Raw genomic sequence first — 25,865 nt, 5'->3', positions numbered from 1 at the left:
GTTGCTCCCGCGCCTCGCTCAGCCAGTGAGCGGGAACCGGTCTGTATGTGGGAGCCGAACCCTCGGGCGGGAGCGCCGCCGCGCTTCCCAAGCGGCGCACTATCCAGTGCACCACCGGGCCGGCCCTGAGCTTCAGCTTTTTTAATGTCATATCTAGATACAGGGCAGAAGAGGGAATCATGGGTTTTGAAAAGTCAACTAAACATCAAAAACCAAGTCAGACTCTATTACAAACTTATATCAAGATTACAAGACTCCTTTGGCTTAGGCTGTTGAGGGGGAAGCAATTTGATATTACTTCAGGATTTTTTAAAGGCAGGAAATGTACTTCTGAAACAGTGCCAATCAGTGGTTCCCAGTAAGAAGATATATTAGAATATTGAGGAAGGGATGCATTTTCAAACTATACCTTTGCCCTCCACCTTGGCTCCCATCAGGACTCTAAGGATATTCTAATCTGTACCCTACCACCTCCATAAAAATAAAGCCTCACTGAGCCATGGCACTAATAGGAGTAAGTGATACAGCCTAGGGTAGGAAAAAGAGAACCACTTGAATTATTACTTATAGAAGTGCCATGGACAAATGGACCACTGTAGACCTTTGAATTTTGTTAATGTCCCCTCACTCTGGCATGGTTTTAACTTCTGGGGGCACCAACTTTTCACTGCTCTCTTTAATGTTGTTTCTTTGTTCATGATATGCTACCTTCGAGGCTCTTCAGCAACCAAATCCCTCAACTAGAAATAATCTTTGCTCAAATACTTAGTATTCCATTTATATCCTGTACCATTTATCTTATTATTCAGTATATTTGTATTATTTCTTTACATAGCTTATCTCTGTAGCCAGAGCACAAGCTACCTGATGGCAAGATTCATGATTGATTCACCTTTGCACTCATTACTCATATGAGTATTGTTAATAATAATAAACAGTAGATGTCTTATATATGTTTATCAAGGAGCAAAGGAATAAGTAAACGGAATCTCAGATCTTAATATTCTGTGAAAATATGCAATGCCATTATAGTTACAATCAGGTAAACTGAGTAAATCACTCTGAAGAAAATCCTTGTTTTTATCTGTATAGGGAAAAGCAGGCATTTGACTTACATACACTCACACAAACTTCATGTTTTCAATTAGAATTTCAGTGTGTAGCTAAATAATTTTTCTTTAGGGGGTGGGGGATAGACTTTTTCTTGCCAATTTCATATTCTCATATCAAAAAAATTAAGGTAACTTTCAGATGCATTTAGTTTACTGTAATTTCACAAATGCCTGGTAATCTAAGTGTTTTACATCCATCATCTCTTCACAAAAGCACAGTAAAGTATGAAACAGAATTATTATATTACTAATGAGGAAACTGAGGCTGAGAGACTAAATGACATAATGGTCATAGAGCTAATAACTGGGGGGATGCTGAACTAATTCAGGGCTCCCTGCTAACAAAGCCCAAGTTTTATCTGCCATGTTATATTAACTCCACTTAAGAGGGAGATTTGAGGTTTGTTTTTATTTTTATAATTATGTGAGTTAATGAATATTGACCTGGAAGAAAAAGCCTTTTAAGTTAGCCATCTACAGGAATAGCTAAACATGTATGTTTCTAAGTTAGGTTTTTAAAAAATTTCTATCTACACACTTTTTAAAAATCTTAAGTCCATTTACCTCTCAAAAAGAGTCAAGATGCCACCTTAATTACTTTAATCAAATAATTAGACTTTAGGTTTTATGTGCAGCTTTCCTAGCAAGATACATTGCTGTGAATGAGTTTTGCCTCTGCCCCTACAGCAATCGTAATCTTCCTCCAATAGGCTTTTTAATTAAGAGTCCAAGCAGTGATATGCTGTTGCATCACCAATACAGGTCTGAAATCTCCCCCAGTATTTACTTGAAGAATGTGTATCACCTCACCATGATAGGAAAGAAGCACTTGACCCTCCAATGGAAGTCATATTTTCCTAAATAGGTATTTTTACATATACTATCCCATTAATATATTTTAACTTTCACAACAGCCCCTTAAAACTTAAACCGTCATTTCCTTTTACCAGAGGAGGAAACTGTAGCTCAGCAGAGTGACGATGGCTAAAAAGCGACACAAGATCATAATAATTGGGGTAGAGAAGCAAGTGGACCAAGGTGGGGCTGATTCCAAAGTGCAGGTTTTTTCCTACTCCTCTAATATAAATACAATGAAATTATTTTTAAAAAACTATGCAAAAACACTGGGGAAAACTCAACCACAATTCCAGTTGCTTAACAGATTAATTAAAATCATAGAGCTAGAAAGGATTTTAGTAATCTAGTCCAACATCCTTATTTTATAGATAGGGAAGCTGATGCTTAGGCATGATGATCACTTGAGATCACATAGCTAGTTAAGAGGTAAAGCAATGATTCAGACATAGGCCTGACTCCAAGTCCAGTGATTTTCCCAGTAGACTGCATTGCCATTTCCAGAGCTGCCTTACTAACTTCAGACTTAGCCACGCACCATGAATATTAATGATATTGACAAGATAAAGCCATAGGTCTGGACTCTAAGTGTGTATTTTGCTAAACAGCCTCACCAGTGCCCTGCTTGTGAAATTCATCCAGGCACCTGCTGTTTCATATCTGTAATTTGTTTTGAGATCCCTTGAGGGGCTGCACATCCTGAGTGCAAATCAGTATCCTAGTCAGGTCAGGGTAGAGACCTGAATCTCATACTAGGCTCTGCCTTCCATTTCCTCCTACAGAACTGGATAACACTTCACTTTTAAGAGGCCATTAATTAGTCCAAGATTAAAAGTACAACTACTTAAGCGTCACTTGCCTTACCCACAGGATCATTGTGAAACTCAAGCCAAATTTATCCTACTGATTGAAATAATGGGAGTGCCCCTCTGCAGATTACTGCAGACTGGAATGTACACTGGGATTGACCCTCACAATCATTCAGACCCTGCCTATACCTAGCATTTGGGAAAGTCTAGGGTAATAGAACACTAGATTTCAAATACTTCACATAGAAAAGACTATGGAATAATTTATGAATAACATTTATCAAGTCTTTTCTTTCCTAAAGACCTGGCATAGTGCCTGGCCCACAGTAGGCGCTCAAAAATTTTGGATGAATCACTCACTGCTCCAAAACCTTAAATTCTATATAATTACTCAGAATGATAAAGGAAAATGGGCTTAACCAACTTGCAAATCAGTTGTTTGCTACTAATTTTTTAAACACCTTTTAAAAGAGCTTGTCTGAGAATTCCTTTTTACCCAATATAAGGAGGCTGCACTGGGAACACTCAGCTTACTGGAGTCACTCTCAAGTCAGGTAAAGAACTGAACCAATTAAATAACTGAGGACATACTCTATATTAGGCAGCATGTTATGTACTGGTAGCAAGTAGTTAGTTAGTCCCAGTAAAGCTCAGAAATACGGACAAATAATTGCAACAGTGATTTATACAATAGAAACATGAAACATGTAGAGATAGTATTTGTACACTTGTGGCTAGGGGGATGAAATGCCTGAGAAAGGTTTTGTTTTCCAAATAGATCCTGTAAAGCAAGAAGGTAGGCAAGAAGGCAGGCATTGTTTGGTGTGGTTGGACTGCATCACGCCACCAGGCACTCTTTTGAGCAACTCAGTAAAAGCAGTTAATAGGAGCCATCATTTGAGCACTCCAGGGATGAAGTATTTTCACATGTTATCTCACACCCTTTCCTGAAGGCAGGGATCATTTTTGTCATTTTTCGGAAGAGGAAAGAGTTAAGTGACTTGTCCAAGGCCACATGAGTAATAAAATGGATGGGAGATTAACAATGCTATATAGTTCAATGGTTTTCAGAAAGTATTCTGTAGCTTCACAAGTTTTGCAATGGTAGCACAGGAAGTGAGAAGAGAAAGTAGGCGGTTCTCCAGCCCCACAAACCAGCTTCAATCAGAGCAGCTGCTCTTTGATATATGATAAAATTGCACACAAGACTTTATCTGGATAAGGGTACAGCTGCTTTAAAGAAAAAAAAATACTATAATTGAGCAAATTAGTTTCTTGGGGTCTTATTCTCCAATTTAGTCAACATGGCAGATAATTAAAAATTACACTAAGCAGAGCCTAAAATATTCATATCAAAGGGGGAAAAGAAACGAAAACTTTCAGACAACACTTGGCTTCTACTGAGCTAGCACACAGATTCCTGCTTTACTTGAGGACCAAGAAATGAGTGTGGTTTAGAGACGAATCAAAGGGGGAAAAGAAACGAAAACTTTCAGACAACACTTGGCTTCTACTGAGCTAGCACATAGATTCCTGCTTTACTTGAGGACCAAGAAATGAGTGCGGTTTAGATACGGGGATAGATCTAAATGCTGAATGCCAATCAGTGATAGCACTTCCTTTCAGAAGCATCAGCATCTGGAAGATTCCTGGCCTCATTTATGTCAAGCCAGCCCACAATATTATGCTCATTTCTCTGCTGTGAACTGTGTACCACAAGCTACTGTTATTGCCTCAGCAAGACCCCCACTGACAGCAAAGACAGATCTCCTGCTGCCAGGTGCCACCACAGATAAAGTGGCTCTAATAACTAGTGGAGTCACTTGTGATGCACTTTTAATTGGATCAATTTCCTTTCAATTACACAATCTTTGAAAATCGGATGCAATTTCATAATCAGAACATGGGGCGTTCTCTAGGTGAAAAGCACAAGACAAACTAGTTCAACATCACTTTAATTACCTCTTTACCTATCCTTTGGCAGCTGTCACAACAGAAGCAAAAAGGAAAAAGAAAAACCACTGCCACTGAAAAAACAATGTTGAGTGGCTTAGCAAACTTTGTTTCTGTGAAGGCAGGGGAATAGCTCTTCGGCTTGCCATCACCCCTTATACCTAGAACAAGATATGTTGCTTAATAAACACCACAGCCTGAAGAACCTTGTCACAAATTGTCACCCACTTCTGTTCTTCTTAAAAGCATAAGGCTATTTTCCTTTTTTGAACTGTGATTACAAGGATAAAACATATGGCACAGGCTCAGTTTAGAACAGGGTGTTGGTGACTCTAAACCTTGGGGGCTGATTCTGTACACATGTATGTGGGAGTGAGATTTGGATTATCTTTATATAATGGTGCTTTGGGCTCAAATTTTGATCTGGGTAGATCTCTGTGCTCTCAAGAATGCAGTGTCAGATAAGGAAGCAAAACTGCATGGTACAAGTCATGCCTCTCTTCACCTCCCAAATTCCATATTTAATTAAAAGACATGAACACCAATGATGAAGAAACAGTTATCAATTATTTAATGCTTGAGAGAAAAACAGAAATCAATCCTGAAACCAAATAGTATGCACTCACTTTAAGAAAATGCAGAATAACAACCCAACAGTCTTGTTGTTTTTTTGTGATGAAATGAGATGTGTCCACCTTGTCACTTTGTTCACTCTGGCCTTTGTTGTACAATTCCTCACACAACTCTTAGCACAGATCAGTGGAGAGAAGTAGTATGAAAAATGAGCCGAGAGACTATCCAAGTTTGCTGACTATATTAGCATTTGTTCTCTTAGACCCATCTTCCTGTGCTTTGGCATAATTCCAATCCATATGCTCCTTTAAAAGGCAAGCAATTTCCTGGCTGACATCTTCAACACTGATTAACTAGGGTCAATCCAATTCTCTGTAACATCTGCAATGAGAAACCACTCCAAGATGGCACAAATTCCCAGCTGAGAGGTACTGCTTCCCAAAGGGACCGGGTATCTCCTTTGGTGGGACTAAATGAATGAGCCTTCATACTGGTAAAGGTGATCAGACCTGAGATGTTATGCTACAGGGATATGATGTCTGAAATGTCACTGAAAGGAGGCGATCCCACTGGAGCATGTGCAGTGAATGCAACCAGAGTTGAAGAGAAAGTGTCACAGATGAAGCACACTATAATAGGAAGGAAACAATGGACTAGGGACATCAAAGCCAAAAGGGAGAAAATCAACAAGGATTCAATACAAGGGCAAATTTCAAACACAGGAGCAATAGGCTATAGTGGCTCTCTACTAAAGCCTTGGATGTGCCTAATTTCTAATCAAACTTCAGCTAACACTGTCGTGTGTCCTATTTGGGGCAATGCATCTGTAAAAGCTCTAAATTTAGGCAGGTGAAAGGCAGAATAACAAATAAAAAACACCAAAAGACAGAGCTTCTAAAATTCTAGGACTACCCAGCTGGAATCAGGATGTAGGCCAAGTCTACTCTATAGTACCACCAATAACCAATGGCTAAGGGAAGGGAAGTTGGCTGGGGAGCAGAAGAAACTGGTCTCATCCCTTAAGGAGTGGAGTATCTTCTCAGATGGTAGCTGTAAATCTTGATGCAATGATCCCAACAGTCCAAGACCAGCAGCTGCCCCTTAGGAGTGAGGGCAATGCCAACTGGACAGGTAAGCCCTTCTCGAATAAGGACACTATAGCCCCCACCCTTAGGAAAATGGAGAATTTCCTTGCGGCTACTATCAGCCACAATGAGATCACCACGAGCATCCACACACATGCCAGCAATGCAACGGAAATCCTCATTCTCTGAGAAGAAATGGCTAATCTGGCGACCCAGCTGCCCATCGGGGCCCACAGAGCCAATGGAGAAACCGCCCTCCAGATGGTGCTCATTTTGCCGATTCTCCAGATTGAGGCCCAAGCCCTGGGTAAAGTAGACGGTGCCCTCAGCATCACAGGTGACAAATTTGGGACGCACAGCACTGCAGAGGCAACTGTATTTAACCACCCCTGCTCCTCGGTCAACAGTGAAACACCAAAGCTTCCCCCCTTCCACATCAGTTACCACAAACTGGCCAGATGGCAGGGCTGTGATGCCCCATGGTTTGCTTAGCTGGCTCCTGTGACAGGCCACGCAGTGGCCATCCAAGGTATATACTTTGAGGGAGTTGTCATAGCTATCAGTCACACCAATCAGCCCCTGGCAGTTCATGGCCACTGAGAGAGGAGTGAGATTGGGCAAATCAGCCCCAAGAAAGCTTAGTACAAAGCTATCAATGCCGCTGGGGCTACGGCGGATTTCCTTCAAGAAACCTTTGCGGGTAAAGACTTGTATACGGTAGTTGCCACGGTCAGCAACCAGCACCTCGCCTTGACTGGTCACGTAGAGGCTGACTGGAAGATTGAACATGCCTGGCGTGCTGCCTTTGGCCCCCATCTTCTTGAGGAAGAGGCACTGCTGGATATTGGTGGCTGCCTCAGGACCCCGCTGTTTGGCAGGAGAAGCCCTAGGGCTGGCAACCACTTCCTCGGGGCTCATGTCCATCTCTCTAAATGTAACAGAGGTAGAGGCAGCAGAGGCTGCATCCTCCATGGCCCAGGAATCTTCCATGTTAACTGTCCGGGGCTTCTTAACAGCCTGCCCAATTTGGAGGGGGCCAACATGGCCTACCTTCAGGAGCTCTACATCTTGCAGGGTGAGCTCCCGGGGCAAGCTGGCAGTGAGCTCTGGCTCCTCCTCATCAGCTGTCTCCTCCAGTAGTGCTACATCGGCCTGCTTGATCTTGGCAAGGAAGTAGTCACAGCGAGACACAGCCTGCACCTCTGCAATGTTAAGCAGATAACTCTGCTCCTCTACCACTTGACTATTGGACTTTTCAACTTCAGCCAAAGAGCCCGTGAAGAACTTCCGCGAGCGAGCCAGCTCGTCCTGGACCCTGCGCTCCTCATGCCCGTACTCCTGGAGAACTGCTTTATACCTGGCCTGAAGGTCTTTAGAGACACCTTCCAAGGCTACCTTTCGCTGCTGCAGCTCTCCCATAAGCTCCCGCAGACGGGTCAGCTTCTCTCCAAAGTCCCGACGCCGCTCCTCAGCTGCCTCTTTGACAGGGAGTGTACAGTGGCCTGGAGGCTGGTGGTCTGCCTCCCGGCAGGGCTCACACAACACCAAACCACAGCTCCGGCAGAATTGCCGGGGAAGCCGCCGACCACAGGACCGGCACATGAGCAGCCCCACAGCCTCACTGAGCCCAGCTGTATCAATGATCTTCAGCACTGTCAGGTTGTCTGTCAGCTGGGTCAGGCTGGTTATACGGGTAATCTTGCTGCAAAAGGGACAGCGGACACCATTGATACTACTGGCCAGTAGCTTCTCCAGGCACTGGCGGCAGATAGACCGGCACATGAGCAGCCCCACAGCCTCACTGAGCCCAGCTGTATCAATGATCTTCAGCACCGTCAGGTTGTCTGTCAGCTGGGTCAGGCTGTTTATACGGGTAATCTTGCTGCAAAAGGGACAGCGGACACCATTGATACTACTGGCCAGTAGCTTCTCCAGGCACTGGCGGCAGATAGTATGGCCACAGTGCAGGAGCTTGGGCCGCAGTTGCTCTTCTGTGAAGGACTCCATGCAGATGGGGCATTCCAGAACTTCCCGGAGGGCATCCAGGTTCAGGTGAGAAGCTGCTGCTGTGGCCATTGCTCTTCCTTTGAAGGGTCCTGCTAGCACAGTCCAGAACTGAATAGCTTAGTATTCATGCCCCAGATGGTCAAATTCCTGCTAAAGAGAAAAGGAAACCATTATTCATTTTCCACTGCCTCTATAAATTAATTCACTCAAGAAATATTTACAGAATAGTTATGACCACTCATTCAGTCCTTCACTTATTCAATAAATATTTTATTAAGGTCTACTGTGTGTTAGATGATAGTGACACACAGGGAAACAAAACAGACAAAGCATTGCATAGTGAGTAAGAATTCAGGTATTAGAGTCTCAGGCACTTAAGTCTCAGACCTTAAGGAAGTAACCTAAACTTCCTAAAGCTCAGTTTTCCCATCACGAACCTGTAAGATAGAAATAATAATGGTATGCCCCTACATGGTTATCATAAGGGTTAAATAACATGATAAATATGATGCACTTAGTATACTTAGAATAAATGCTAGTGCTTATTTTCCCATTTTGTGAAGTTTACAACTCATAATTTACACTAGGAGAAAAGCAAAGAAAAAGTATGTACAGTAAAAGGAATAAGTATAATATGGAGGGCCACATGATATTCTGTGGTAGTGGATAGAATGGATTCTACCTAGAGGAATCGGGAAAGTCTTCTCAGAAGTGATGCCACTCCTAAGATATGTCTTAAAAGAAATGTGGAAATGAGGGATAAAGGTATTTTAAGCAAAGAAAATTATGTAAGGAAAAGGGGAGGAGGCATTTTTTTTTTTAAATCATGTCATAAGAGTTTATTGTGTCATGTTTGGGGGCCTAGGAATCATGTAGAGAAACTGAAAATTAAGGTGATTAGTTTTAGGTGATCTTCAAAACACTGAATCAGAAAATACATATTTTCTATTCATCTATACTCCTACCTACTCACCTATCCACCTATCTAAGTCTAGGTATCAGGTACAGTACTAAATACTAAGAGGTTTTCAGGATATACATCCTTCAATTCAGGTGCTCAAACTTTAGGAAAGGAAACAAGACATGTAGGTGAATAATAATCAAAATAGAAGGTGGTATCATAAATGAAAGTTTGATGGAGGTTGAGATAGATCCATTACAATTTAAAGAGAAGCAGCATTTTCAGAGGGGAGAAGACATTTGATATGAACCTGGAAGGATGCATAGGTATGGGGGAAAGGAATACCAGGCAAAGGGTACAGCCTTAACAAAGATTAGAAAACAATGGAAAGGACAATAAGTTTTGTTATTAGAAAGAGAACAGAGAACTGAACCTGGAAGGATGCATAGGTATGGGGGAAAGGAATACCAGGCAAAGGGTACAGCCTTAAGAAAGATTAGAAAACAATGGAAAGGACAATAAGTTTTGTTATTAGAAAGAGAACAGAGAATACTTAGCTTCTCTGTGTTTTATTTTCCTTATTTATAAAATGGGAATAACACTGCCTTTACAGGATTAATGTAAGGATTAAATGAGATAATATATGTAGTATATAGAATGCTAAGATTTGGCTCTGTACCAAAAAAAGTCTTAAATGATTTTTAGTTCTCTTTTTTTCTTATCCTTAGGTTAAAATCATGGGAGAATATAGGAGAAATAAAGTAACAGGCTTGGAAAGATAAACTGGGGAATGATTACATACAGTCTTCAGAGTCAAATGAGACTTTTGAACTTCAATTTGAAGGGCACGGTGAGGCAATGAATATTCCGGAGCAGGAAACTGATATGATCGAAGCTTGAATGGAGGTGGAGAAACAAATCAGAGAAATTAGTTTGGAAGCTACAGCAAAATAGCCTGGCAGAGGTAATGGGAGTCTGAACTAGGGAGCAGGTGGTGGAAATGGAAAGAAGATGCATTTCAGTATTCCAAAAGCATAACCAGTTAGATTTGGAAAGCTGAGTGGGTTATGATGGGGTAGTGGTAAACAGCTAAGATGACCAAAGAATCAAGTCCAGAGGATTTAAAAAATAGTAGTGCCTTATCAAGACAGTTTACTTCTGGCTTGGAATACCTCATGCTTCACTCAGTACATATTATGAACACTCCCACCCTCCTCGATACACATATGCTCATGAAGTAGACCCAGGGAGACAGTGCTTTGCAGCCTTATGTCATTGTCAACTTATACCGAAATTAGAATGAGTAACTCTAGCAAAGTGAGGCATATGGATAAATTCAGCCTTTCTTAAATGCAAATGCTACAGCTACACCTGTGCAGTCTCATGATATGCAGCCATCAAGAAGAAGGTGGTGGAGGGTAAGTTAGCTTGTTTTTAAGGACAGTGCAGTTAGCTGAGGAAAGCTTTGCACACATCATCATCTCTTTCTCCAGGCATACAGAAGGGGATTCAATGTAGAGATACAAATTACAAAAAATTTCCTCCATATTTAACTTTGGAATGCAATCTGACCAATATGCAGCAGTGGACATGCACAGTCTATGTAAAGTCAATCCTACCTTCCTGAAATCCTACTCCCCTTCTACTGCAAAGGAAAAAGTATGCATCTAGTGTCCATCATCTGCTAGATACCATGGCAGATGCTTCATATGATTAATCTCATTTAATCCTCATAATCACACTATGAAGTAAGCAATATTTTTAGTATTTTACTTTATAGATGAGGAAACTAGCCCAAGGTCACACAGCTCAAACAGGGTAGAACCTTGTAGTACAGATATCTTTACTTGCTCAACCCAACATTACTTCAACCTACTTTTTTTTTTCTGTTATATAACACTTATTAATAAGTGTTCTTTAGACCATGTTCTAGGAAATGCCGCCTTATAGTATATAATTTTTTCCACAAGAAAGGACAATAATATAGTTATGAGATTCAGCTACTACAGAATGGGTTAGACTAATTTATTAGCTGAATGACCCACTGTCACATACCAGGCTTGCAACCCATTATGACTCAAATCCATGCCTCAAAATAAATTACCACATATCATGAGCCTATGAAGTCCCATGTGGATACATGAAATTGTGAATGCTCAATTCTTAAATGTCATGGGTCTGAGTAATAGTATAGAAATACTAATAGAAACCTCAACACAGGATCCATGCAAACCTTTTCAGTTTCAGTTTGAACAGTTTCAATTCTCTCTTCTATCATCTGGGACAACAGACTGAGGGTAACATTTGGTGTTTGGATCCAGAGCATGTTACCTTACAATGCACAGGGGCATCTGTTCTTCCCAGAGCTGGCACTGCAGACCAGCTAATTAAACAAGTGTGCCAACTTGTTAAAATACCAGCAAATTCTTTCCCCACCTTCCTAGAATATCATACAACCTCCTCCTTCAATTAAAAAGCTTCCTGCCTCCCTGTCTAAGCCTCAGTTTTAAAAAATGAATTTACTATACCCACAACCATACCCAAATTTTCTCGGCTGACTGTGGCTTCACCAGGCTCTCTGAGGATGTCAAGAATCCCTGCCCTGAAGCTGCCATGCTTTGCCAAGGCATGAGAAACATGAGTTCTCCCGTCACTAATGCATCAGGTAAGAAGATAGCTTCAGATCTAGAAAAAGCCAGAACCACTCCTCATTCTCACAACCCGAGAACATTGTTTTCAGAAGACCCTAGCCTGAAGTGAAGGTAAAATAGACATGCAGATACAGCCTCTCTCTTCCAGAAGGGTGCCTTTGGTCATTATTGTCAGTACTGAAAATGGCTCAGATTGAAGGTCAATTTGGCCTCAGAGGTCACAAAGACCTGTGTAAACTTTAAAAGACTACACAGGTTGGGCCGGCCCTGTGGCTCACTCGGGAGAGTGTGGCGCTGGTAGCGCCGAGGCTGCGCGCTCGTCACAAAGACCTGTGTAAACTTTAAAAGACTACACAGGTTGGGCCGGCCCTGTGGCTCACTTGGGAGAGTGTGGCGCTGGTAGCGCCGAGGCTGCGCGCTTGGATCCTATATAAGGATGACTGGTGCGCTCACTGGCTGAGCATGGTGCAGACCATACCGTGCCGAGGGTTGCGATCCCCTTACCGGTCAAAAAATTTAAAATAAATAAATAAATAAATAAAAGACTATACAGGTGAAAGGAATTGTCTTATCATCCCAAGTCTTTAAGTAAGCTGTCCATTTTATGCTAGCTATAAAATCTATGACCTACCAGAATGAACACCCAACATACTATTTATGGTCTAATGATGAATACTATACAGCCCATACTTCAGCTCCAGATGCAAATCTAGCCCTTAAGCTGTTTCCACTCTGGCTGCTCTAAGACTGAGGAAAATTCTATGATTATATCCCAGCCTGATCTAGCCTCTTCTTGCACCACTCAGCTATCCCCAGTCCATAATATAAGTAACCAGGTTAGTAGAAAAAACAAAACAAAAGACATGAACCTTGAAGTCCACAGAACTGAGGTCAAATCTTAGTACTGTCATTTACAAGTTGCAAGACAGTAGGCAAGTTATTTAACCTCTCTAAACCTATTTTCTTAGATTATAAAATGGTTACTGTGATGACTAGGATAAGCCTGTGACTGGTGGATATGCAGTTAAAAGATGCTATTTACATAATTTTAATAACAATCAGGAACAGTATAACCACTAGTACTAACAAAGCATTCAGTTTACAAACCAAATTTTGAAAGAAATTTTGAAGAACCTTTTCTTTCATGGCACGTAAAGGCACTTAAAGATTAATAAAAGGACTGGTCAGCTTTGGAGAAATCTGATTGAGAATGCTAGACATCCAGGATATAAACTCATGGACAAATGAGTTCACTTCTCTTGCCCAGAAAATAAGCCACTGTAGCTCCCTCTAGTAGAGAATAAATATGGAATGCTAAAATTAACAGTAATTTCAAAGAGTGATATAGATGAGGAAACAGACCAGGTGAGTGAAATAAGACAGATCTAGGACTAAAAGGCAGGAGCTGGGAGTGGGCAGTATTATATAGATTAAGGAAGTGGGCTCAGAAATCAGGCTTTCTGGATTTGAATCCCAGCTCTACCACTTACTGTGCAGACTTGGGCAAGTACTTCTCTAGCTCTGTTTATCTATGAAAAGGGGCTTTAAAATAGTATCTTCCTCACAAAGTTACTACAAAGACTAAATGAGATTATGGGTGTAAAGCACTTAGTATAGTACCAAGCCAGGCACACAATTAACTGTGCAGTAAATAATGGCTTTTATTAATATTAGCAGTAGTAGTGGTGGTAGTGGCAGCAGCAGCAGTCTGAGGAGAAATGAATAGGTACTTTTCAACAGGGATACTGTACCCAAGGCATCAGATACATACATTTAAATAACAAAAATTCTGAGCCTTCCCAGAGATTTTGTTTTACCTGATATCAGAATCAAAAGATTAGAGATGACCTAAAGTTACAAATCTTCACCCAATGCTTGAGTGCCCATCATTGGGTAGTTCTCTAGATATCTCTATTTTCTATACATGTATTAGCTCCTTGGGGGCTGAGGCCATGAGCAAAACTGGAGAACTTTAAGCAATTAATTAAACCCATCTTTACTGAGCACTTACTCTGATCCTGTAAAAGGCATAAGAGATACAATTTTGAGCAAAAACAGACATGAACAGAGCTTTCACCTAAAAACTAGACAACATTAAAATACTACATTTCCTCTCACAAGATATAGGTCCAGCTTAGTATTGCCACGCTTCTGTGGTTTGGGTTTTTTCTATGGTGTATTACATTTCTCTTCATATCAGCTTTCTAAAACTGTATTTATTCCTCATGCTTAAAATGCATTTAACAGAATGCTAATCAAGTATGTAACTATCTCCAACTGTCAAAGTTCGCTTGACATCACTACCTGACATTCACCCAATCCTGTGTGTGGGAGAGGAGTCTGATGAAGTTTCATTACACTAAAGGCACTTAAGGCACCTGCAGACAGCTAAGATAAACTCAAGTCAGGACTTATGGGGAAACACAGGCATGCCTCAAAGTTGGGGCACATAAAATAACCCAGAAAGAAATATGTTTGTGAAAAAAGAAAACTTTAGTTACACATGTCAAGGGTTAAATCAATAACACGGTTTGCTGGAAAAAATGCTTGCCTGTTGTTTCTGTCTTCCTCTAAAACTGCAGGACCTAGGAAGGTCCCCTTGCATTTTCCACAAACATCTGGGTAATACTTATGTTGACAACGTGACTCAAAGAATACAAAATAAGGGCAAAATCAACAGCCTTTTCTCAGGGGACCTTCAACTAATCTTGATCCACTTACCTCTCTTTCAGTTCCTTTCTCTGCAATTACATGTGTTAATTCAATCATGAGATTTTTGATTAAAGGAATCAGAAGCAGGTCCTGGGAAAGGTACAAGAAGGATGGCAGACTGGCAGAGACTGCTTAGGGTTATCAAAATCTGGCGAAGCAACACTCAGTTCCCTTCCAGCATCACCTTCCTCTCACAATTGCTCTCTCTCTTAAAACAACTACTATTTATTGAGTGTCAGGCATCTTTTATACATTATTTCTTATTCTCATAATAACTATGTGAAGTATGTGTTATTCCTCTTTATAAGTAAGGCAACCAATGCTCAGAGAAAAGTAACCTGTCCGAGGTCTCAAAGCTGGTAAGTAGGAGAATGAGGATTCAAATCCCTATGTGTTAACTCCCAGCCATAAAACCACACTGACTCAAAAGTTGTGTTATAGTTCCCTAGATGATTAGACTACCATTACCTCTCATCAAAGTCTGGCTGAGAGGTTGGTAAAGGCACCTAGGAGTGATTTTTAAATCCGATTATTCTACCAGAAAGACATAATGGAGGGAATGTTACAAAGGCACATCAGAGAGCACGGACAATGATCCACTTCAAGTGCCTTGCAAACTTTTGGCTTAAATCCGATTATTCTACCAGAAAGACATAATGGAGGGAATGTTACAAAGGCACATCAGAGAACACGGACAATGATCCACTTCAAGTGCCTTGCAAACTTTTGGCCTCCAACTACTTTCCAGATATAGGGGCTCTTCAGTGTTGGCAAAGCCCTTCTAATCAAACTAGTGTAATGTAACTCAATTCCTATTACATATTTTCCTTAGAGGTGTGTGTGGAGATTCCAGCTAAGTCTCTTGACCTCAGATCCAGTTCAGCTTTGTTTCTGAACTGGCTTCATCAATGCTGTAGCTAGTTCTGGAGCTCATAAGAACAATGCTACTATTCTGTCACAGGGGAAAGAAACCTAAAACACATCATTTAGAACAGTAGTTACTCTTTCAGAGTATGACTTCCTTCAGCCTCAGTCCCTGCTATGTGTTTTTTCAAGCCAATGGCTTCCATACTTCACCCATAGTCCCTTGCACCTCATCATGCCTGCTAACCTGAAGTTTCTTCCCTTATCTACCCACTGGTTCTGGGCTAAGAGCAAACCAAGAACAAAGTCCAGGGCTCCTCCCTACCTAATCAGAGAGATTTACCCTCTTTAGAGTTCAGTTTGATATTCAGTGATAGTTATGGAAAAAACTCAATTCATTAGAAGGGAATGGGCTGAGAAAATAAGGCTAAGTAGGTTCTAGTAAGAAAGCAGCAAGGAAAGAGAATATACAGAGTTACAGAAATCTGGATATGAGCTTAACTCTGCTATTCCCAGCTATGGAACCTTAGACAAGTGACTTCTTAAGCCTCATTTTCCTCATGTGTAAAACTGGATATAGTAGAGCCTACTTAGAAAGGCTGTTATGAAAACTGAGTAAGAAAGTAGATATAAAAACTAAAAATTACTAAATTTTGAGCACTTGCTATGCACCAGACACTAGGCACCCTGATTTTACTTCACTGAATCCTGACATTTATCCTATGACATAGGTCCTGTTATTAACCCCATTTTACAGATGAAGAGCCAAGGCACTGTAACTCATTCAAGACCACCAAGCCAGGAAGAGACAGAACCAGGATTTGAACCCAACATATATGATTCTTGAACAGGGTCCCTCAATTTGGCACTACTGAAATTTTGGGCCAGATAATTCTTTGTTGTGGAGGCTATCCCCTGCATAAGATATTTAACAGCATCCCTGCTGTCTACCTAGAAGCCAGTAGTAGCCTCTTCCCCCAACTGTTTCCAAACACTGCCAAATGTCCCCTGGGGACAAGACTGCCAGTGGTTCAAAACCACTGCTTTAGAGCCTGGCATGAGACTAAATGCTCAATATATACGAGTTCCCCTTATTTTTATCTCTTTCCCAGCCCAGACACCTCATTCACAGAGTCGCTGCTTCTCTGAGCTGTAATGGACATTAAATATAGGATTAATTCAGGCTTGAGATAATGTTCAAATCATTGCCCTGGTGGTTGCATACTATCTGCTATCAGCATGGGGGTACAGGGAAAGAGTGCTTCGGCAGATGACCTTGAATAGTTTCCTGCTTCATCCGCTTTGACCAGTCTCTTCTTCCCCTTAGAATACCACTTTCAGCAGGCAGGGAGTCAGAGTGGAGTTAGTGGCAGTGTCATGCCTGCCTCATGGTAAGGGATCTTTGGTTAATAGGTGAGAAGGATTTTATCCCTCACACACGAAAGGAGTGTGACTTTGTTCCTGAAGTCTGCTAAACTTCATACACTCATATGTATAGTTTCATACATTACTTTTAGGTCCTTGGGTCCCCAGAACTCCCTCTGCTTCCCATGCAGACTACAGGAAAATTCCTTTAGCAGCTGAAGACACCAACCCACACACCTACTCAGAGGCCTTTAATTCTATAGCCCAGTTACATCATCTCCACCTCACCATTCAGTCCTCTCCAAACCCTGTTGTTCCCATCCCTCTTACAATACAGAATTCCAATCTTTCAGGCTCTATATTGCAGTCCTCACCAGTTCTTCACTCTTGACCCCAAACCCCTCTGACACAGATCCTTTAATCCAGTTTCCAAATCTCTGCCGCCTTCACCCCTGCATCCCAGTTCAACACCCCAATGCACGCCTCAGATGTCTGCCGTCTCTCAGTCTGAGCCCCCATCTCCCGCATTCCATCAGGCACTGTGCCGCCCTCAAACCCTACTCCCTCCTTTCTTACCCACTCCATGCCATGTGCTGCTTTCAAACCTTAGCCTGATTCCTTCTTTTTGCTAACAAGATACTGCTTCCCAATGACTCCCCCAAGAATTCACCCCCTCAATCTTCCCCTGATCCCACTCCGGAAAATCCTTTCTCTTTAGTACTCAAGATCGTACGAGACCCTGTTCCCTCTGATCTCAGATCTTGCGCCACCCCCTCCCATGATTAGCACCCCCAAATTCCCTAAAATCTCTTTAGATTCTGCACCCCAAATCTCAAAACCCCCCAGTTCCTTCAGAATTTCTGAAATTCTGCACCCAGATGCCGCCAGGGCCCTCAGATTCCCTCCCACCTCCCAGACGCTGCACCCCGTCTCTCTGAGCCCCCACATTACCTCATACCTCCCGTGATGCTGCGACCGCGAATCTTCTCAGAGCCCCTCGCTCCCCTCCCCCAGCTGCATCTCCTCGGGTCTCCTCAGGCCCACCGAATCCCTCCCGAGCCTGCCCCTCACAGCCCCACCCCCACCCCGGTCCTTCCCCTCAGATCCGGTCCCCAGACCCTGCCATTCGGGCGTGGGCCGGCCGCTGCACGCCAGCAAGGTCCCCCGCCCCGCTGCTCAGCCACCGCCCGCGACCCCGGCCGCTCTCCCTTGTCCCAGACCCTCCTTCCCGCCCCCTACCTGACCGCCCGCAGCTCCAACGCGTCCACCGCCGCCAGCCCACCCTCCCGCTGCCTACTGCGCACGCGCTATAGCGTGGCCCTTATCGGCGCCAATTCGCAGAGCCGCCTGTCTGTCAGTGTATCCCCGCCCCCACCGCTCCCTGAGGCATGCTGGGACTTGTAGTCCAGTGGGCCCGAGCGCTCGGGGCCTGGCGACCTGGTAGGGGCGGGCTCTCTGGTAAGAACTGAGGGCTTTAGCAGCACGTCATCCAGCTTTCTGTCCCCTTTGTACAGACGAAGAAACTGAGGCTCAGAGGCGAAAGGGGCCTGTTCACTAAGCGAGTCGGGAGCTAAGCCAGAACGCGTGTCTGACTACAAACTCAGTATCTTAACCCCATCTCTAACCGTGTTCTCTTGGAGTGGTCCTCAACAAAGCCTTGGCACCTCGTAGAAAGGCCTCTCTCGACCTCAGCTTTCCATCTGAGAAATGGGCAAAGGAAGAATAAGACTCACTGTGGGGCAAGCACAGAACCTGGACTCCCTCGGAAGGACAGTGCCTCGGGCCCTGTATTTCTCCTTGTGACATACCACTCCTGCTAGAGACGAGTTTATCTGATGAACAAATTGCTGAGATTTTACCTACTCAGCTGCGAGGCCAACAGCAGAGGAAGATACGGGGAATACCCTCCGCAGCTTCTGTCCCTGCACACTGACACTACCCAGGAACCAAACCCAAGCCTAGCTTTGGAGAGGTAGCGGGGGAGTCTGGCCAGGTGAGAGGTGGTCTGGCCTACCGGATGGCCAGAACCTTCATCCCTGAGGTAGTTTAGGGTCAATTGCCTTCTCCTGAAGGTAACCATATTCTATACCTTAGGAGGACAAGGGAGTTTGAAGTAGGATAGGCTTGGATTTGAAATTCCACTTAGCTATGTGACCCTGCACAATGACAAAATAACAGAAACAATTACAAAACTAGCATCTTTTACACTTGCTGTCTGGCTGCAGCCAAGCACTTCATGCCTATACCTCACTTAATCCTCATAAGGACCTTCTGAGATAAAGCAACTGATGCCTACCTAGGCCACCTCTTCATAAGAGGAGCCCAAATTTGAAACCAATTCTATTAACAACCCACCCCCTTAGCCTGGTTTAATCTCTCTGCTCATTTCATCTCTAAGTGAAGATGAGATTTGCTATGAGAATTAATTGAGCTTATAAATGGTTTGTACTTAATGGTAACTTTTTAATTAGCTCTTAGAACTTCTTAGACTACAGGTTCCATAATGCCCAGTCCCCAATATTTCAGGTATTGAGGGCAATAGGAAGCTGGGTTGGCATACTTCATGGCATTGTTTGAACAGGCTCGGAGATTCTGGACTGCTAGGTTGACATAGGACTCTGGCAATATCTGCAGTCGCAGTCCAGGACCAAGTGGGGAACAGGCAGGCCCAGAATAGGTTGAGTCAGAACTAGATAGAGAAGGGAGCTCACTGAGGCACTGAGGGCCCAGAGCAGATTTTGCTCAAAATTGGCACCTGGTGGGTGCAGACAGAACCTTACAGGGACAGGGCAGGAGGAGTGCTTGCTTCTCCCACCTTCCTCTTCCTGGGCTCCTGGTAACTGTGGTGTGTTCACTGAATGAGGCCTTGCAATTTGATGATTTCTCACGAAGCACATACCAAGTTGGGCTTTAATTATCCACTTACCTAACATCTCCACGGGTGAGCTGTGAACTCCCTAGAGGATTATGGCTGTTTGCAGTCACATCTATTAGCACAGTGCCCAGCATATGAGTTGCTGAGTAGGTTAGACTTGGAAATGTGACCTCAGGCAAATCACATTTTCTGTCCAACCTGGAGTTATTCTAGCTGCAGAATGACTCAGTGGATTAGTCAGGCAAAAGGTAGCCATTTTTGAGCAATGCATCAAGCACTTTATAGATATTGTCGCATGTCACGATTAATGCCCTCAACAGTTCTTTGAATAGATAAGTGGTGGGTCCATGTTACAAAAGAGGCAGCTGAGGCTCAGGAAGATTAAATAACTTGCTTACAGTTGCCACTTGGGAAGTAGAACTATAGAATGGTCCCAGGCCAGTCAGGCCCATGAAGTACTCAGAACCACCATCAAAATCCTACCCATAGTTTATGACAGCAACCATCTTTCTATTTTATCGAGTGGGTTTATTTGTAAGACTCAAAAGAGAGGAGAGATGGCAATGATAAGGAAGTCATGGAATATGTGGCAAAGCATGGCTGTCATGCTGACTACACAGTGTAATCCTGTCTAGGCAAGATTCTCAGGTGAGCTGTTCTGAGCAGCATCACCAGACAAGAGTGAGAATTTCCTTGCGGCTTGTTCCACTAGAATAGCAGAGGGGTCCTCTGGACAGGAGCCTGTGGTATCTCTACCAGCTGCTGTGTTGCAGATGGGAGATATGGGAGAGTTGCTGCCAAATGATTTCTGATTTATACTCCCTTTTCAGACCAGGTAGGGAGACTTAGCACCCTGTTTGCTGAAAACCACAATTACCAACCCAAAGTCTCAATTCAGGAATGTTTGTGTGTTTTTACACGTGTAACTGAAGCATGCCTTAAAAAAAAAAATCTGTGTTTGTTTAACTGTCTTTTTTTTTTTTTTAGTGTTTAAATTACTCACCAGTTAAATTAATTACCACACTTCCCACAAAATCTCAGAGTAAAATAAGCAGTCTGGGGAAATGTACTCATTTTTATCCTGTAGCTTTGCATGCCCTGGCACAATGTTAGCATTCCTCTTAAACAGACATTTAAAAAATATGCTTTGTGGAGCACTTTAAATACTCTTTATTCAGCATTTTAATATAATGGTTTTTTATTTAACATTTAAACCACCTGTGTCAGTTTCCTAGGGCTGTGGTGACAAAGTACCACAAACTAGGAGGCTTAAAACAAGAGAAATTTATTTTCTAGCTGTTCTAGGAGGATAGAAGTCTGGAAAAAAGGTGTCAGTAGAGCCATTCTTTCTCTGAAGCCTCTAGGGGAAGATCCTTTGTTGCCTCTTCCAGCATTTGGTGGTTGCAGGAATTCTTGGCTTGTGATAGCATATCGCAAATCTCTGCCTTCAGATGGTTATCTCTGCCTTCACAAGGCATTCTCCTGGGTGTATATGTCTGTGCCTTCTTATTGGATTAAAAGCCCGACCCACTGCAGTACTTATGTTGGAGGACAGGATCTGGGAGTCCCGATGGTCAGCCTCAATCCACTCTGTCCCCTTACCAAGTCCTTGACTCTGCCACAGGAAAGAATTCAACAGCAGAGTCACAGTAGAAAGTGAGAACAGGTTTAATGTAACAAATAGGAGATAGAGATTTCACAGAGAAAGTATAGCCTAACTCCAGAGATTGAGCAGGGCCCACACCAAGTTTAACACAAAAGTAAGAAATACACACTTAAAGTTTAGTACAGAGTGCAGGCTGGCTCAAGGTAGTGAGCAGCCACCCGCTAAAAAGTAAGCTGAACACAGAAGTAAAGCATACATATCTCAGCCAGTGAAGTGCTGGTAGGCCCCAGGAAAGCGAGTAACAACTCCTCTTTCTGCAGGGATTTGGCTTTTATAGTTTCACTACTCAATACATATTCATACTCTCGTGAATATTCAGTTAAGGGGATGGCTCTCTGTAATGTAACATAGCCTTGCACGTGCTCAGTTGGTCTCTTTTCAGAGCATGTTCATTGGTCACATCACATTGTATGCACCAGACATAGTCAAGAATATTCTGTGCCCAACCACTGGATTTACATAAGACTGCTGCTTGTGGTCTCAATTTCCCTGTGTTAGTGCCAAAAATATGTCTAACTAGCAACAGTAGCTTTCCTGTAGGGGAGGGACAAGAGGAGGGGCCTGAGATCTTGGGGAGTGGCTTGAAACCCAGAGGTATGTCCTGAAACCCAAACCCAGGGAAACTGAGCACTTTCTGTATCAGTATGACATCATCTTAAGTGATTACATCTCGACCTTATTTCTAAATATGGTAACATTATAATGTATTAGGGATTAGGCTTTCAACATATCTTATTGGGGGACATAATTCTACTAATAATGCCACCTGATGAGCCAAATATTGTTTTCTTTATAAAGAATATCTCTAGTTCTCTTTCATTCTTTTTAAAAAAGGGTTAACAGTAGCTAACTCAGGATTGTTGGGAGCAAATTGAGATACTGAATTTAAAACACTTTGCACCTTGCCTAACATGAGTAATGTTCATTATATTGCATTTGTTATTATTATAAACTAGTTTACTTATTAAGTACACTGTTGTATAGAAAGAGGGAGTGCTTTAGAATCAGGCAAAACCCCAGCTCCACCCACCTGGAAGGTTATTTTGAGGAATAGAGAGATGATCTGCAGTAATGCTTGGTAACTTGTTAAAACTGACAAGCTTTGTAAGCTTAGGCAACTTACTAAGCCTCCCTGTACCTCATATCCCTTCTCTGCAAAATGGAGACAATGATATTCTACCACATAGAAAGGTGAATATTAGATGTCTTTATAGATCTTAAGAGTTTAGAGCACTGCCTTATAAAGAATAAGTGCTCTGTGAATATTAGCCATTATTATCATTATTAATATTGTTGTTGTTATCACTATTCTCAACAAAATAGTCCTCTTTTCTTCTCTCATTAGCAACTGAATTCCAAGAGGGAAAAGAAATGTCTTGCTTACAAAATATAGGAGAGAAAATGCAAGGAGTTAAAACTCTAATATATCCTAACCAAATTTGTCTGAGCCTAGAAGTGTATAATTACTATAATTTTCATGAAATAATATAAAATTATATCTATCTATTTGTATTATGAGGGTATGTCAAAAAATTCATGGAAAGATTTGTATTATCTTTCAGTTATATTTTTCCACCAACTTTTTGATGCACCCTCCTATTTATCTATCACTGTACAGCAAATTACCCTGAAAACGTTGCTGCTTAAACAGCACACATTTGTCTCACAGTTCCTGTGAGTCAGGAATCCAAGCACAGCCTAGCTGGGGCCTCTGCTTCACAGTGTCTGACAAGACTGAAATCAAGTTATTGGCCAGATCTGGGGTCCCATCTGAGGACTGATATGGGGAAATATCCATTTCCAAGATTGCTTATGTAGTCATTGGCAAGATTCAGTGCCTTATGGGTTGTTGGACTGAGGTTCTCAGTTTCTTGCTGGCTTTTGAATGCCCTCAGTTCCTTCCCACATGAGCATCTGCATGGGTCATTTTGTTTCATCAAAGCTAGCAAGAAAGTGTCTCCTAACAAGACAGAAGCCACAATTTTTGTAAACTAATCACAGAAGTGGCATCCTCTCAATATTGCTATACCCCCCCCCCTTTTTTTTTCTTCTCAAGAGTTAATATAGTGCTATCTTTTCCCAGAGGTGCATTGAAGGAAGGGGGCCCTGAGGCGTCCCAGAGATAGCCTGTAACAACAGTGCTTTGACCAAGAGCTGCTGTATTCTATTGGTTAGGAGCAAGTTACTCAAGAGCAAGAAGCTATAACAGGCAGTAAGTATCAGAAAGTGGGATCATTGAGAGCCATTTTAGAGGCTGTCTCTCTCCCTCTGGCCTTTCCTTTGTCACTTTTTCTTTCCTCCTTTCCTCCCTTTTAGAGGCTGTCTCTCTCCCTCTGGCCTTTCCTTTGTCACTTTTTCTTTCCTCCTTTCCTTCCTCTCTTATCTATCTATCTATCTATCTATCTATCTATCTATCTATCTATCTACCTACCTATCTACCTATCTACCTATCTACCTATCTATCTGTTTTAGTCCATTTTGTGTTGCTATAACAGAAATACCTGAGACTGGGTAATTTATAAAGGAAAGAGGTTTATTTGGCTTACAATTCTGAGACACCTGCATCTGGCATGGGCCTCAGGCTGCTTCTACTCATGGCAGAAAGTGGCAGGGAGCCAGCGGGCACAGGAAGATCACATGGTGAGAGGAAGCAAGAGAGAGAGAGAAGGTGCCAGGGTCTTTTTAAGCAACGAGCTCTCCTGGGAACTAATAGAGCGAGATCTCACTCAGGCCCCTTGCCCCCAGGGAGAACATTAATCCATTCATGAGGGATCTGCCCCCATGACTCAATTACTTTCCAACACTGCCACATTGGAGATCAAATTTCCACATGGGTTTTGGAGGGGACAACGCATCCAAACTCCATCACTATCTATGTTTACTTTTTGCTGAAACTCTGAGTCTATCTCCATGTCATAACAAATCCTTGTATGATGCTCAGTCTAGTCTACATCTGATACATGGTAAATGCTCAATAGATGTTTGAATTCAATTTAGATTTAAAGCATAAAAGAGCATTTAAAAAGAGAAACTTCATCTACCCCTTGAATATAATCATTGTATTGATTATATTTATGTAAATAAACATTTACAAATGTCTCTTAATCTGTTCATACCTGTTCATGATAATGATTGGTGTCTAGCAAGTGTTTTTCTAATAAATACAAATTTTGATATTTTATTTACTTGATATGGGAAAATGTTTGAAATCATTTGGACTTTATAGTTGTCAGAATAAGAGTTTGTCAAGTTGTCAAGCCCATCTCTGAACATTTAACCATCACAAATAAGTCTGCATAAATGTCCTTGTGCAGGAGTTTTTTTGTTTGTTTTTTCATGATGGCTACTGTTCATTGCTTCACCAATTGTCATCTATAAGACTGTCTGGCTGCAGACAAGAGACAGTCTCCTTTGCCCAATTCCCTCACCTCCACCCCACATATTCTTTACATGTCACTTCCTGTTCATTATTTTATTTTATTTTTCTATAAATAAGAAGGTTTTATTCCTATTTTAAAATTTAAAACACAATCCATAGGAACAATTGGTAAGCTATACTTCATTAAAATTAAAAGCTTCTGCTCTGCAAAAGACAATGTCAAGATAATGAGAGGACAAGCCAAAGACTGGGAGAAAATATTTGCAAAAGACATCTGATCAAGAACTGTTATCCAAAATATACACAAGAACTCTTAAAACTCAACAAAAAGAAAACAGCTCGATTAAAGTACAGGGCAAAGATCTTAACTTACATGTCAACAAAAAAGACATACAGATGGCAAATAAGCATATGAAAAGATAGTCCACCCCTAAGTTCATGCCCTCCTGGTTGTTGAACCTGGCAGCCTCTCACTGGTCCCAGGGTGCCCTGGTATGCTTTGTTGGCCTGCTGTCCTGCCTCAAGGTCATGTCTAAGCAGGACAATCTGGGAGTCTTCATTGAAAGCAGGTCATTAGCATCTCATAGGCCTCCCATTCCCTAAGCCTTGTCCAAGAACGATCCCTCTAGACATTTCCTCTTTGACCTCTAACCTAAGAAGTGACTGGAAGGAGGAGAAAGGAATTGGGGGAGGAAAATCTTGGAATCCTTCCTTGAGGGAGTAAGTTTTGAACAGAGCTTCTAAGAAAGTGTAGGAATAGGATTAATAGAAGGTAGTCCTCCTATTAATGATGCTTTTGAACTCTATTGGACAGAAAAGGGGCTTTTCTGAGTGCCTAATGGCCTTTGGCTTCAGTCTATAACTTCTCAGGACATTTGTTTCCTCATCTGTAAAACATGGTTGTAAAAATTATGATACCCCTAGTTTAAAACACTGTTGTGAGGATTCAATGAGATCCACAATGGCTTGTGCTTGGTAAAGAATTAAAGCCTGGGTGAGTTTCCTTTCTACCTTCTCCCTTTTCCAAACACTTATCCCACTGCATCTTAAAAGTAACA

The 25,865-nt window shown here is 42.2% G+C and overlaps 2 protein-coding genes across 2 annotated transcripts in view; one reads left to right on the top strand and one right to left on the bottom strand.

Moving 5' to 3' along the window:
* LOC103605563 (astrotactin-2-like) overlaps positions 1 to 25,865 on the top strand; it is a 108,684-nt gene that overhangs the window by 29,052 nt on the left and 53,767 nt on the right. The window lies entirely within an intron of this gene.
* TRIM32 (tripartite motif containing 32) lies at positions 5,275 to 18,146 on the bottom strand. The gene is made up of 3 exons (XM_008590174.1): positions 18,127 to 18,146; positions 8,185 to 8,544; positions 5,275 to 8,004 (listed from the first exon to the last, which is right to left on the bottom strand). The coding sequence occupies exons 2-3, from the start codon at positions 8,461 to 8,463 to the stop codon at positions 6,322 to 6,324; spliced, it is 1,962 nt and encodes a 653-aa protein (XP_008588396.1). The 5' UTR covers positions 8,464 to 8,544; positions 18,127 to 18,146; the 3' UTR covers positions 5,275 to 6,321.

This window comes from Galeopterus variegatus, unplaced genomic scaffold, assembly GCF_000696425.1.
Source record: "Galeopterus variegatus unplaced genomic scaffold, G_variegatus-3.0.2 Scaffold5907, whole genome shotgun sequence".
NCBI classification, from domain to species: Eukaryota; Metazoa; Chordata; class Mammalia; order Dermoptera; family Cynocephalidae; genus Galeopterus; species Galeopterus variegatus.
Note: the sequence above shows the minus strand (reverse complement) of the source record. Positions and strands in the feature narration are given on the sequence as shown.

Bases quoted from the DNA above. Each gene is read 5' to 3' on its own strand.
- TRIM32 (XM_008590174.1), bottom strand. From the start codon at position 8,463: ATGGCCACAGCAGCAGCTTCTCACCTGAACCTGGATGCCCTCCGGGAA. The intron at 8,005-8,184 runs GCTGTGGGGCTG...GGGCTCAGTGAG, and splicing joins ATACAGCTGGGCTCAGTGAG to GCTGTGGGGCTGCTCATGTG.